This window comes from Plectropomus leopardus, chromosome 16 (assembly GCF_008729295.1).
Source record: "Plectropomus leopardus isolate mb chromosome 16, YSFRI_Pleo_2.0, whole genome shotgun sequence".
Lineage (NCBI taxonomy): Eukaryota > Metazoa > Chordata > Actinopteri > Perciformes > Serranidae > Plectropomus > Plectropomus leopardus.
This window is the reverse complement of record NC_056478.1, coordinates 18037655-18052953: the sequence shown is the minus strand read 5'-3', so window position 1 is coordinate 18052953 and position 15299 is coordinate 18037655. Positions and strand designations below refer to the sequence as shown.

Here is a 15299-nt window from a genome sequence, read left to right as displayed (position 1 = left end):
ATATTTAATTATGATAATCGCAAATATAGTACTATGGACATTTTCCCCCTCACTTTAAAAAAATCCTATCTTCTAATTTCTTGCAATTAGTTGCTCCCTACTTTTTTTCCCATGTTTTTGTAAGAAATCAAACCAATTTGCTTAGATTCGGTTGAAATACTTATGAATGGCGTGTGAATGCAGCACAAGAAAAATGATGTTGAGCTAGGTTCTCTTCTCTACAAAGAAATTAAAACTAACATTAATGAATGATTTTTGTTAATTGTAAGATTTATTTATTTTGGATCTGTCCCTAGTCTCACAACTTTTGTGAAGTTGTAAATACATTTGTCAATTAACTGACTCAAAATGTTGCCTTCTTTATAAAAAACTGTATTGTTGTTTTACCAATTACTTTCTTGAAATAAAAGCAAATGAATACCAAATTTCACAATGCATCTAAGAAAAAGTAACTCAAAGATACACAAAACAACCACAAAGGAGACACTAAATCACCAAAAAGACACAATATGTCCACAAAGAAACACGATTGCACATATCGGTGCTCAAGGGCCCACTGTCTCAAAATCCACCCATGAGTACATTAAACACATTTTGTATTCAATAACAAGACAGCTCATAAAACACAAATTATTCACTTTATTCAATTTTCTTATTAAATATTCTTGTCCAGTGTGATTTTCTGCTTCAAACCCCTCCTTATGCATATTGTTGTTGTTACATGTTCAATAGAAATAAGGCTCTAAATTCATAACAGTTTTCGAACCTGCTTAACTTGGAGAATAATTATTAAATGTTGCAGTATCCTTTGGAAGTTAATAAAGTTTGAACTCTAACAAAATGAAATAAAGCATTAGAGCTGTAAACACCTTGTTGAGTGCAGTTCTGATGGCATTGGTCCTCAATTTTTCCCTAAAAGAACAAAACTATCTCAGGCACATGTAAAATCTGCTATGAAACAATAAATTCTACACAACTTATGTGTGTGTGTGTGTGTGTGTGTGTGTGTGTGTGTGTGTGTGTGTGTGTGTGTGTGTGTGTGTGTGTGTGTCACTGTTAAATGTGATGCCAATTTGCATAGGAAGCTTTCTGGTGAAAAGTGAGCAGTTTCCTACTGTCATAAGATATGATGGATAACACAGAAAACATACGACAAGCTTATCATAATACATGGCTAATATTCAGGTTTTTACTTCAAAATATAATTTCCACGACTTACATAATAATAATAATAATGCTATATAGTTTAATATAATACAGACTGTACATATATATATGTTTAATGTCATAATTTCAACTTCCACTAGATAATTTAGGCCGTTATTTCTTTGCTGTATAAAAAGCAAAACCTCTTAAAATAAGTGCAATTTCTTTTAAGAGTTCTGAATGGTCCACATCATGGCATAGACGTCATCACCGCGGAAAAAAAATGAGACAAATGAGGGGAAAAAACTGTTGCTAAAGGGATATACAGTTATCTCCATGTAATGTAAAAAAAAAAGTCCTGTAAAAGACGTTAATATTACTCAATAAAGCAGCTATTATACACATAGCTATAAATATTACATTTACATCAATCAACAATAACTATATTTGATGTACTTTAATTTACACAAAACATTTTATGACCTTGGTTATGAAATTTGATATTATACAGTGGACACAGTGCCAAGCAGGATAATGCCAAACACGACCATGCAAGTCTTTGGCAAGAATTAATCTGTTTTTCTCAGAGCTGACATCTTGATTCTCGGCAAGTTGTTTCCAGTCCTCTCATCTGCCCTGGCCTTGTGCAAACATGTCCATAGTTACATAAACTGTCATTGGTGTCGTCTTCTCTGGCTGATTCATTGGAATATGCTTACAACTTTTACTGGTGGGACTTTGCACAGGAGTCTGACTTCGATACGGGCTGCTCGGGTAGTTCTCTGAGGGAAGCAGAGCTGTGGAGTCATCAGGAGAAGACAGATGCTGTGTCTCTACAGCGTCCACTGGGTCTTTATTCTCTACGTGTGGTGCTGGAACCGTGACCGGGTCAACGTCTTCCTCTGTCTGGTGACTGGCTGGCTTTTCATTACATCCTTGGGCAAGTGGAGAGGTGGACGTTTTCTGAGTTTCCACTGTGTAAACCCTCTCACAGATGCTTTCACGTGGATTACTGAACGGCGGGAAGGGACATATTCCCTGTGGACACAGACACACACACACAGAAGATCTATTATTCAGGAAATAAAGTTTTAGTTACTGAATCCTGACAGACGTCACCATCTAAAACCATCTGTTGAGGTTTTAACGCCAATTAAAGACTTCATGAATCACTGATTAATCATATTTGAAACAGTTGATCAGAAAATACGATAATATCGGACAAATTGTAATGGACACATAATATTTCCCTGTTTTCTGACATGTTAACCGCCCCTCCCCCAATTGTTTATTTAAGAAAATAATGGGCAGATAAATCCACAATGAGTGGTTATTTACGCCATTTCATAATTAGTATGATTAACAATTTCCCAATATGTTGATATAAAATATTTAGATTTATTTAAAACCTTCAATGAATTCCAGGATGGCCTTAAAGGAATAATGCCCCTGCAAAATAACCATGTAAATATCATATTGCTGGTGAATGAAGAATCAAAAAAAGGCGAACATGACTTGAAGTAAACAGGACCACACTTTGCAACAGCAAAACTATATCAAAACATCCATTTACAAACTATCACCAAACTCATGCGGTATAATCCAAGTCTCATTTATCAAGTTGTATCCTCAGTACTTCCCAAACACATGCATTTACAACCCATTCACCAAAACATTACAATATAAAACATTCCTGCCTACATGTAGCATGCCTGAACATGTGCACGAGCTCTGCTTGAGCAAGGTTCACATGCACGCACATGCCAATGCAAACTACTTAGCCATGCATGACACTGTTTGTACTGACATGTTTCAAATTGTTATTTTTTGCAAAAATGCATCTGTTTGGGAAGCACTGAGCATATGAATGCATAAATGAGACTTGGATTGTACTGCACAACTTGTGTGAGTTTGTAAATGGATGTTTTGATATAGTTTGCTGAGTTTTTGTGATGTTTTCTGTGGTATTAAAAAAATGTTTAGAAAACATAATGAGGAGATGACCAGTGGCCTCAAAAGCAGCCCTCATGTCCCATAAGAAGCCATGTCTGTATAAAATTGTATTCCCACCAAATGGCACCAGCTAATATCACTCCTTTTTTTAACCCTTTGAAACCTGGATTTACATCACCTATTTAGTCTGTGTTCAGACACCTTTCACGGGTATTTAAAATCCTGAGCGATTTGATTTCTTTTAAAAGTGGGAAAATGAGGGGGCAATGGCAATGAGCAACTTGGCGAGGAATGATCTCCAAAGTTAAGGAAATTAGTAGATTCTTTATTAAAAAAATTTCAGGTTTCATGTTTTTTCTTTGTTTTTTACTAATTTGTTGCTAATTTTTGGTAATTTCTTTTCAAGTTGCTCATTGCCTTCTTTCCATGTTTTTGAATGAAATCAAGCCAATTTGCTCAGGTTTCAAAGGGTTAACCAGAGAAAAGTGACTTAAAAGACTTCACTTCTCTGGTGTCTGGTCAAAGTCTCCTCAGGGGGTTAAAGCCAAGTGGGTCATGGCTACAAACTGCAACAATTTATTAATTCTTTTTCAGGACTATAACCTGAATAAGGCTACACCTTCTTCATGTTTTCCTCCCTGACCCTGAATAACCTAAAATTACACCTTCTCTATCCATCAGCCACTTTGATGTAGTACATTTCTCACTTAGCTCACCTCATCTTGACGACTTGGCGACAGCAACAACGCCACAGAACTGCTGCCAGGATCTGGCACCGGCTTCTCCCTGAATCTCTTCCACCTAAAATGCACATTATTAACATCATTAGGAAAAATTCTCATCATGTCATGGTCATAAACATAAAGATTATTCCTTGTATGACCAAAAAGTGTAGTACAATATGCCTTTTATTACTCCTGACATAGAACTGTATTAAATCAATCAGTGACAACAACAGACTGACACCTACTGGACAGCACAGCATAATCCAAGAGATAACACGAGAAGTATAATGATGCTTCCACAGACACTGACTGCTGCGATGAGCCCGGGACCTACCGAAAACAACCAAATGATGTTGCAGTACAAAGCATGAAAAATGACTCACTTCTACAGAACTTTTTGCAATGCATGCTGTGTGTTACTGCATAAAACACTTTTGCTCAGATGACATGAGGAGATGCAACAGTCAGAATTTATCGCCACTAGTTCTTTGATGTCGGTTTGGTGTGTCTGAGCCTTAAACCTATAGAGCCATTAGGAGACACTCGTCAAATGTGCAAGTTTCCCATAGATTCCCATTAGATTGCTACCGGTTGTGCTCATAGAAGTAGGGCTAAAATGTACGTCTCAGCCCTTACAAACTACTCACCAAACTTTTGTGTTTTAAAGAGGAACGTCTCACTGCTTTTGGTAGATCCAGTAAGAGCTGTGGCCTCGACGTAGACGCTGTAGTGGGTGTCTGGATTCAGATCTTTCAAAGAGATGTACTGCTCTGTGCCATCCACAGTTACATCTAGAAAAAATACATAAAACACCATAAAAGAAAAGGAAATAAATGTCTCTAACTCAGCAACAAATGCCGAACAAGTCTGAGTTGGACTTACTGAGCTGTGGTCTTTCCTGTGCACTGAGGAAGACAGTGTAGTTGACAATGATACCACTGCATGTCTCCTGAGACATCACAATCCTCACATCTGCACTTTTGTCATAGGCCTTGACAGAGATAGTGATGTTTCCTGGATCTGTGGGGTGATGTGTTATAATCAGACTGGTTTAAACATTAAAAAATATTTTTGTAGAATCATATAAAAGATCTGAATGATGTACCTCCTAAACTGGAGCAGATCTGATGGGCTTGTGTGCCATGACCTGTCTTGTCATCAAAGAGGGGAGTTACTGTTATATTGTATGGCTTCTTATCCAGGAGGTCTGCAAAGAAGAAAACACTGCTCTGAAAATCTGTCACAGTAAAAGCAGAAGTGATTGTTAAAACACATTAAAGCAATAGATCTAATTCTCCCTCTGCTATTGGTCCTGCTTTGCTTCTTCGCCACACTAGTGGTGTAGCTTTACGGAGGGCAATGTCTGACAGTCCGTGAGTCCACCACTTTGGCCCAGGCTGAAATATCTCACAGTGACCTTTGACCACCAAATTCAAATGAGTTCATCTCAACCTCCATGGCTGAAAAATGAAGCCATCGTGGAAGTGCCAAAAACTGCAGTTCCTTGACCAAGCTCTTGAGCCTGGCTCCAAAATATAATCAATCCTATAGACTTTATTAATACCTAGACCTCAGACAAAAGATGGTGCCTATTCATAGCAATGGAGCTGCTCGCCTGGCACATATGCCAAAAAGTTTTCTAGCTTCCGCAGTATGGGGCCTACTGATCAGCTTAGTGGTGTTCCTCCGGCTTGGCTTATTGTTTTTACATTGTTATGATATCACCAATTTTTTTAAAGTTTTACAGATATAGGCCACCATGGCCCAAAAGTTCATATTAAAAAGAATTATAATTGACCTTTGGTGACGTCACAGAGGCTACGTCCATCAAAAAAAAACAATACAACCTATGGTTCATTCTTGAGTCCGACTAAACATTTGTGCCAAAGCTGAGAAAACTTCCTCCAAGCGTTCCTGAAATATCGCTTCATTACAATAAGATGGACATGAGGTCACAGTGACAGTGACCTTTAATCACCAATATCCAGTCAGTTCATTCTTGAGTCAAGGTGGAGATTTGTGACAAATTTGAGGATATCATCTTAAGCCATTCTTGAAACATCAGTCACGAGAATGAAACTCATGGACAGAAGTGCAACCTAAAAACATAATGTCTCTGGCTACGGCTGTCGCTAGGGAGGAGGCATAAAAAAAGAGAGCAGAGAGAAAGAAGTTAAAGCCCTGGCTACTTTGTCATCACATAGCTGTCCAATCACAGTGTGAATGCTGGATTGTTGGTTTGGAAAAGTTCAGAAATGTTCTGACCCAGCACCCCCTAACTGAATGTCAAAAGGTGTGAAGTTTTTGAAGTTTGAATCTGTCAAGATCCGACACTAGCTTTAGCCATGTTCTTTTGTTTCATCAAGTAGACTGAAGTAAGAAAGCAAGCGAGCAGCACTATAACATATCTAATCTCTGTTAAAGATGAGTCCCAGTTCTTGAAAACTCTATGTTTAAACTGTAAAATGCATTACAGAGTAGCTTTTAACAGTTATCTCCAGCGTATCCATTACTTGCCACGCCCTGATTATGAAAGATGAGACACAAATTGATCTTCTGGTCAAACAAGTCATTTCCCATATATCAGCATGGGTTTGATCATGACTCATCTCCAAAGCTCTTTATCTTCATTAATGTTAACACTCATAAAGTGTTTATTCATCGTCCATCAAATAGTTCTTAAACCTACCAGTCAGTGTTGTGTTTGTGTATTTGCTCTGCTTCCAATAGTATTGATTTCCATCGTGGGTCCAGTCGATGATGTAACCACTGACAGGCTGAGACTTCCAGTTGACCAGAATAACACCTTCATGGGTTGACGTCTGGATGTCGGTAATTTGAGGGAGGCCTGCCGAGTGAAAGGAAGTGAATTACTTGGCACTAGAACAGTATCATGCATCAGAGTAAAGCACTTTTCCATTAAAATGAATTAAAATGATCCACAAATTGTGGTTATCCATTAAAAAACTAAATCAATAGCATTAAAACTCACTCTCGCCAATGGCTGGAACATAAACAGAGTCCTCCACAAACAGAGCATCTTCATGGGAGAGGGTGAGAGTCATTCTGTGTGCATCTTGGTTCACATCAATGTCGCAGGTCGACTTGCCACATAACGTTTCCGTATTATTCACTCCCTTCTTGTTTTCCTTGTAGGGAGTCTGTGTGATTTTGTAGGTAAATGTCTCTTCGCATCCTGAGGGAATCTCCTGCATAGAAAGTTTGCAATACTTAAGATATATGAGTAATATAGGGAGCTAGTCTCCTGTGGTGTGGGTTTAAAAGCTGAATTAAGGGATTGGAGTCACCCAGTCAGTCAACCCAACCTGTCTTTGGACTGTGGAAGGAAGCAAGAGAACCAGAAGAAAACCCACGCTGACACACTCCCCGGGTTCAAACCCAAAACCCTGTTGCTGCAAGGCGACACTACACCATTGTGCCCCCAAAAAAGTGAAATAAATGAAGAGGCCTTCTTACCATCCACATGGCATGAACTTTTCTTAGTCCATTTTCCTGTGGTTCAGCTATTTTTCTCCACAGGTGCAGCTTGACATCATTTTCTGTAAAGGTTTTAGATATGATCAGAACAATCACACTGGAATACACATACAGATATATGAGCATATACAGCAATATGATGACAGTTAACTAAGCTAAAGCCAAATAAAGAGAGAATAGGACTGCTTTTCACACCTAAAACCAGACCAGCCATCAGAAATCATGCACAGGGGGTTGAATTTTCCCAAATTGGGCACCTTATCATCACAAACTCCAGCACCACCAATACTTACCAGTAATACCACCATCCGCAATTTGAAATGGTCTCACTACAGTGAAATGGCTGCTATGGGAGCAGCCATCGGAAATTTTCAAAAACATCATTTTGAAAATGCCACTTTTATATTCACCAAAATCTAGCCTAATTTTGTTCCATTATTTAGCCCTTTTCAAACAAGATAGCATAACATAACATAACATAACATAACAGCATAACTTTGTCTTTGCTATTCAGTCTGCAGTTTGCTTCACATTTTTAATCAAGCTGCACGTTCTGCACATTGGTACCCCATTTTTATTGTGAAAATGATGTGGTCAAAACTCAACTACATCGTTTAAACAAAAACTACAGGGGGTGGAGTATCAGAGGAGAAGCATGAAATGTGTTCAAATGATAACAATAAATGTGTTTATCATGTAAATACACAAACTGTGTTTGTCAGTAATCATAGTCAGTACATACATTTTTGTAGATGATCCTATTTAAGGGTCAACCATAGACATTTGCATTCTTTATGCCAAGAATCCAAGTAAGCAGCACTACATTGTGCGATGCAAATCCGTACGTTTGTCACCAGGCTGTTAAAAGTTCTCTGGAGTCATTTTGACACACTGACTTTGTAAAATGTGTGTCACACACTCAGTGTTTGACTTTGTAGGCCACGTATGAGGGATTTCTGGGAGGTGATAGTCCACAATTTCACAGAGGAATTGTAGACTCAAAACTTCAACATGATGTGCTTAAGTTTTCAGAGTTATACGAAGCAACGATGCAATAACACCTCTTGTAGTGTAGTGCCTGCTGCATCACTACCAAAGGAGCTAATTTCTAAGTGCATAGCCATAGCATCATGTGACTTTTAAAGCGTAAAAACTTTTTTTTGTGATAAATGGGAGGGGTTTTTTTATATTGACGTGTTTCCATTAGGCGTATTTTCTATTTGCGATTTCAATTTGCCTAATTTGAGGATTAATGGAAACCTGCCTAGTGAAAGCCTCCCTCAATGGTAGTGAATCTTGCAGAGAAAGTCGCTATTCCTGCTTTGGCAACCACTGCCTACACTGCAAAGCAACCTAGAAAAGGAGGACAGGCTTATCCAAAAAGTCTAAAAGGGAGTCTGATACAATGTGTAATACATCATTCACAACATTTAGAAGAATATTGTCATATATGAAATAATAGTGAAATTTTTGTGTGCGTGTTGATATAGTTATTCTCTTCATTTAGCCAATTCATTAATATGTTATCTGCGGTCCTTCACAATTACTAAAAATAAAATCCAAAAACTTAATAACAGTTTAACATATTTTAACGATATTTGTGCATAGGTGATTTAGTAGCCTGGTTTGATCAGTTTGCTGATTAAGTTTTTGAGATTGCTCTTACTGTTCAGTTTGGTCAGAATGGTCTTCTCCTCGCTCCACTCGCTCCAGGGTGCTTCGTGTAAAGCACAGCGGACTGAAAATGTGTAGTTACTGCAGGAATCCACTGCTCTAATGGTCTCTTTCCCATCCCTTTTGCCTTCCCCCAGAGTCTTATAGATCTCTATCCACTGGGGAAAACAACAGAGAGATTTCTGTTCTAAACATGCATTATATTACAGAAGGTCCACAGCTGGACACATTATGTATAGTGCTGAAATTGTTTTAACAGACACAGCTTTGTTTTTAAAAGTTAGGCAAAAACGTGTCTCTTACCTCTAGAGTTCTTCCATCAACAGCCTGAGACAAGAAGGCAAACAGAAATGGCCTTGATTACCCATGAAGGGGGAAACAAAAAAAAACAAAACAAAAAAAACATATAGCAAAAAAAAAAAGTGCTTTTTTGTTTTCACTGGAAGTAATAAAGCTGAACAATAGGTGGTGTTCTGCCAAAGGCAAAACATTTTTGTGCCACACCAAAATCACAGGGAGGTGGTTGACGTGAATGTAGGTTTTCAATTTATGACACAAAGAAAAGTTTAACAATGTTGTAGACACTGCATACAGATAATGTGTCAGATATTTGCAGTGGAAAACAAATTGACACACTGAGTATCAATATTTTAGGAATTTGCCACATATGTTAATTAACAACATATTCTCATTGTTAGAAAACGTATTATGTGGCCAACATTATGTTTCCTACAAAACTTATTTGCTGTTGAAGGACATTGCAGCAGCAGTTTCTCACTTTCAGGGTGGGTAATTGATCTGTCAATCTGTTCACAGATGATCAGATTAGATGGATTGTCTGAATTTGCATTAATTGTTGCAATCTCACCATCTTGGTGGTCTAACTGTTGATTGTGTTCATCTTTTCATAGATAACCCCAATGACTCCTAAAACCCAGAAATCTGTTAGCATTTCAGCACCTCTGGTTCCCTTGTCTCAAAGTCAATGTTTTTTTTTTTAAAAATTTAATCTTTTATGTGTCTTAAAATACATGGTTGCTAACAAATGGCTAAATTAGACTACAGAACATGTAAGTATCATAAATATCTGTTTACCATTTAGCTTATTTTCTACAATGATCCAATATGCAATGAAAAAATCCCATTTGCTTTTTGACGAGGGAACTCTATTGTCGCCTTTTATTCAAAACTGGTTTACAGCTGCTTTGGAAATGCTTAAAATGATGGATTTAGGTGATCAAAAAGGGACGTACCTTGCTGTAATTGACTTGACAGTGACACTCGGACACTGACGAGAGTGACCGGCTCCACTCGACCAACACATTATCAGAGGACGGAGTTACACGTAACTTTGGACGGATAATTTGCACTGAGGGAATATGATTATGAAAGCACATCAAAATGCAGAAATGTACAATGATGAAACACAAATATGACATGAAGAAATACATGTTTCCTACAAAGTTTTTATTACTCACATCTGCGTTTTGGGTCAAATTCATAAGGGTCAGAGTCAACGTTCCATGCAGCAATTTTAGCTCTCACAGTGATGTTGGTAATCCCCATCTGAATTGTTGAACTTTCAATATCTTTGGCTGTGCATGTTGTTGTAGGCCAAAGTGAGCCACAAATCTCACTCTGGGAAGAGGCACTGAAAGAAATACAACCTTTTGAAACCTACATCCATATCACTTTTATTGTGCTGCTTTCAGATACCTTTTTACTGTTATTTAAACCTTTGAACCCTGAGCAAATCTGTGTGATTTCTTCCAAAAACATGGACGAGTGGTAATGAGCAACTTGGTAAAAAATATTCCACGAGTTGCAAGAAATTTGTAGATTTAAATTAATTTTTAAAAAGCTAGGGAAAAATGAGTAGGGAAAAAAGAAAAAAAAGCTAGGGGAAAATATGTTAATAATAATTTTAAATTATGTAACAGAATCAATATACATTTTAAGCATTTTTCCAAGGTCATGTCCTTGTTTTTTGTCTTTTTTGTAGTTAGTTATGTATTTCTTTTTGTTTTGTTTTGTTGTTTTTTTACCAACATTAAGGTAATTTTCTTGTACTCTTTAATAATTTCTTGCTCATTTTTGGGTAGTTTCTTCTTAAGTTGCTCATTGCCTTCTTGCAATGTTTAAAGACGTTTAAAGACTTCAAGTCAATTTGCTCAGGCTGCAAAAAGTTAAGTACATTAATCAACAAGGATTTTTCCTGCATTAGTTCTCACACAAAAGGAAGAAAATAGGACACTCACCTCAGTACACTATATTGTACTTTCACTGAAGAATTATGCCGATGCTTCCATGTGCATGTGAACAGGTCTGGTAAAAGCTGTTCCTCCTGATCTGTACTTCTCAACATGCATGATATGTTGCTGGGTTTTGCTGTGGAAAAAAGGAAGTTAGAGACATCATATATCTCATGTTATCATTGGCATCTACAGCAATGTCGACTGTTCGAGTATAAGTACCAAAAATACTTCTTACAGTAGGTTCTGATGGTGGTGCCTCCAAGGACTTGGTGAGTGGCCCTGCTGTGGCACTGCAGTGTAGCACTGTGGTGAGTGAAGTTCCTCAGCGTCAGGACTGTGTGAGAGGGGCTGGTTGTGTATGACAGGCTTTCATCTACAGGTCTGTTGTTCAGTGTCCAGAAGATTTTGCCATTGATGCATGAAGTCTGACAGACTATACTGATATCAGATCCCACTTCAATGTACTGATCTTTAGGGGCAACGTTGCAGATGTTCTCGTGTTGGCCTGTTGGAAATTATAACATTCAACATTTCAAAACATAAGTAAAATTGTATTTTGACATTTCAGGAAATATTTATTTGCTCTCTTGCCAAGCGTTTTCCACTACATGGTACCAACTTACTCTACTCGCCAGAAAAGTACCCAATGCCAATGGCAAGGAGAGTAGAGTCCAGTAGAGTAGAGTAGAGTCGAGTAGAGTAGAGCCGGTACCACTTAGTGGAAATGTGCCAAATACTGAACTCTTCTTAAAGCAGCAGACAGGTAAGCGCCCTCAGCAAACACAAAGAAAGTTTGCAAGTTAACTTTCCAAGCAGAAAAGCACAAAGTCAAGTTAGTGCCACACTGCTCACTCAGTAAGCACACACAGAGTGACCAGATTCCTCTGTCTGCAACACTGAATAAAAGCAAAGCAAAGACTGCACTTGGAACCGTAATCACTCTAAGCCAGGCTCATCCACAACGGACATTCACCAGATAAAAAGCAACACAACACAGCAACTCTTCCCTCCAATCATGGACTGGTGACGTAACACTGGACACAGCATTAGGACAGTTGTATAGGCAAAGCAAAACGATCAACTCTAATCAGTTGTGATTTAATGCTATTCAGTGAGTTACTGTAGCGATTGTTTTGTAGTCAGTTTGCTAATGCTTTACACAGACAAAGCTGTGCATACAGATTACATCATTTTAACTACCCCAGCACCTTGTATGACATACATCACACTCATAAATTACTATACACAGAGAGGGAACTCAAAGTTCTCATTTCACAAGTTTCCATTTTTCCTTAATCCTGGCTGACCACATGTGGTCAGGCAGGGACATCCCCAACCTCTGACGCCATCCTCGATTCAGTTATCTTTTGTAGTTTTCTCTGTTATCAGCCATTTTGTGCGTTCACACTCACACCAACATGCACCCCTTTGTTTCTCTTTTATCACACTCACACACACACACAGACACACAGACACACACACACACACACACACACACACACACACACACACACACACACACACACACACACACACTGACTCACCCACACCCATAAATAGTTACTGGTCAGGATAACTACTGTATCAAGGAATACTTCTATCTTTACAATTCATATGGTAATTTTGGTTATAGTTTTTATTTCAATTATTAATCAGAGTTCAACATTGATAGTTTAGTGTGTTTTATGAGTCTGAATTAATCAACTGGCTATAATTTTTTTCCACTTTTTGTAAATGATGCCCCACAAGAGGATTTAATGTAAAATAAGTCATAATTTTTCACTTAAATATTAATTATTTATAACAGTTATATACTTATCATAGGCATTTTAATTGAACCATTGAATTCCCAACAGCTACCATGTACTCGGATGCAACACCAATGGGGATGTTTGCTAGTTATGTCACCCTCTTACGCCTAGAAAGTAACTAGTAAAACATAGACAATATTAATAAGTTCAAAAAAGAACATAGACAATATTAAAACAGAAAATAAAAAAGAGGTTATTATTCAAGTTAGCACTGATGTTTCAATCACACAAGGAGAAGCAGCCATTCCTTATCTATCAAGAGGTAATGCAGTCATATAAGACGCAATGCATTCTTTGAGGACTTGTTTTGTAATTAGAATAACAAATATTACCATATCAGAGCATTGTCTGCTCCCCATTATCACATTAATATTCTAGAGTAGAAATACACAACGTCACTGCAGTCTTCACCACTACACAGCACAATTTAATAATACTGTAAGTCATTAAAACTCATTCTGAGTAATGTGGAAATCTGACAGGAAATGTAACACAAATGCTTCGATGCCCCTGGCTCTGCACACAGTTCTCGCTCCCATGAGCATGCTTTAGTGAGTTGCTGAGGTAAGAGGTCTGTCCTTTGTACAAAAGAAAAGATGTCCTGTTTGAAGAAGCTAGATATGTTCTAGAAAAAACATCGAGATTTGTCATAGGAACAATCCTGAAACTGACCTATTAAAGCACATCGGATACCTGCTCTGATTTGCCCCATCCATACTGAAGGTATACTATGAGGGATTTTCTTCAAAAATCTATGTATAGACTGATACAAAAGTAATTCATCTCAATCATCATTTTTGATCCACCAGAAGTGTGTATGGCAGTGTATTTATCAGCAGAGACTCTGCCTTCTGCCTGTAATTATTTATTTACTTGCTATTCTGGGATATTACTGGGCAAAGTGCACAGGTAAAGCAGGAAGGCTAAACGGACTGCATTTATGTAGCACCTCTCCTCACGACCAGTACCAAAGTACCAAAGTACTATTTTTGCCAGCAAAAGTAAAATTGTCAATAGTCAACCCCAGATCTGGCACCTGGTTTTTATTCAGTGTACTCATTCAGCTACTGCAGGACTTCAATGCTTTTTTAGCATAACAACAATCTCTGACCTTTATTTCACCTCACATAAAGATAGTACCAGTGAGTTCTACTTATTAAGGTATGCAGATTTTAAATTTAGGAAAAGAGAGCACCACTAGGAGCTAGGGACAGCTGTGAGTCAGGAGACAGAGTGGGTCAGTGCTCCTCTAGTCCACACGTCAAAGTGTCCTTGAGCAAGATACTGAACGCCAGTTGCTCCTGTCAATGAGAGAGTGCTTGAGAGTAACGGGTGGGACCTTGTGTCGTAGCCTTGTTCACCAATGAAAGTGCTTTGATTGGTTGGAGGACTAGAAATGTGCTACACAAATGCAAGTCTGATCTATACTTGGTTCTTACTGATTCCCTGAGTTGAAGTGTAAGAATCACTTTTGGGAGAGAAAGGGTTAAATTCGTGCATCTCTGGTTTGCCCCTTTCCCATCATATTCCTTTTTGTTTGTTTTATTACCAAATATCAGATACGGTATCTGGAACCCACAGCCCACATCTCTTTTCTGTTTGTGGTCATTCATGGTTGCAGTAAGTTGTGCATATTTTGTGTCTTTCTGTTTCCAAATACTGTAAACTGGCACAACATCCTCTCTAGCATCCTTTTATGTATTTATTGTTTTCTTTTTATCTTTGGGCCACTTAGTTTACTTGTGACTGCATCTTTATTTGCAGACTTCTCTTACAATATTAGACAATTATAAGGTACCAAATAATGTCTACATGTACAAACAAGGAGCTGTCAGTAACCTGAGTGACTCAACACTTCCGGTTGCAGGTGGAAAGCGTTTCTATTTAAAGCAGCTCCAGGAAGACTCCAGTTCGCATGAATACATTAGCACCACAAGAGATTTTATTATAACAACAGCAGCAACAAAGAGCCCATTAGAAAGCTATAAAGATTCCATCAAAACAGGAATACAGACTGCAAACAACAGACACTTGTGCCCCACACAGCACAGTCACAGAGTAAAGCATGCCTTTTCTACCTACCCTACAGAGAGGGTCTATTTGGTAAAACTTACGGCTGTTAATTTCCAGAACATTTGGATGAAAAAATGTTCTTGTATGTATGTATCATATATCCTATTAAAAAGACATTAAATATGTTTTATGTAATACAAGCAAGTGTGTGGTTCATATTGTAC

The 15299-nt window shown here is 38.0% G+C and overlaps 1 protein-coding gene across 2 annotated transcripts in view; it reads right to left on the bottom strand.

The window, feature by feature from the left end:
• Positions 1 to 619: 619 nt before the first annotated feature.
• Positions 620 to 15299, bottom strand: part of LOC121955701 (interleukin-6 receptor subunit beta-like) — an 18346-nt gene continuing 3666 nt past the window's right edge. The window contains exons 2-16 of one of the 2 annotated variants that reach the window (XM_042503757.1): positions 11487 to 11756; positions 11255 to 11384; positions 10475 to 10647; positions 10250 to 10365; positions 9300 to 9323; positions 8989 to 9154; positions 7302 to 7384; positions 6817 to 7033; positions 6514 to 6672; positions 4930 to 5031; positions 4707 to 4844; positions 4472 to 4615; positions 4070 to 4154; positions 3816 to 3900; positions 620 to 2184 (exon numbers count right to left, since the gene is read on the bottom strand). In XM_042503757.1, coding sequence (XP_042359691.1) covers positions 1774 to 2184; positions 3816 to 3900; positions 4070 to 4154; positions 4472 to 4615; positions 4707 to 4844; positions 4930 to 5031; positions 6514 to 6672; positions 6817 to 7033; positions 7302 to 7384; positions 8989 to 9154; positions 9300 to 9323; positions 10250 to 10365; positions 10475 to 10647; positions 11255 to 11384; positions 11487 to 11756 — 2303 coding nt within the window. In that variant the 3' untranslated portion in view covers positions 620 to 1773. The remainder of the gene's footprint in view (positions 2185 to 3815; positions 3901 to 4069; positions 4155 to 4471; positions 4616 to 4706; positions 4845 to 4929; positions 5032 to 6513; positions 6673 to 6816; positions 7034 to 7301; positions 7385 to 8988; positions 9155 to 9299; positions 9324 to 10249; positions 10366 to 10474; positions 10648 to 11254; positions 11385 to 11486; positions 11757 to 15299) is intronic. The other variant, XM_042503758.1, reaches the window with a different exon arrangement.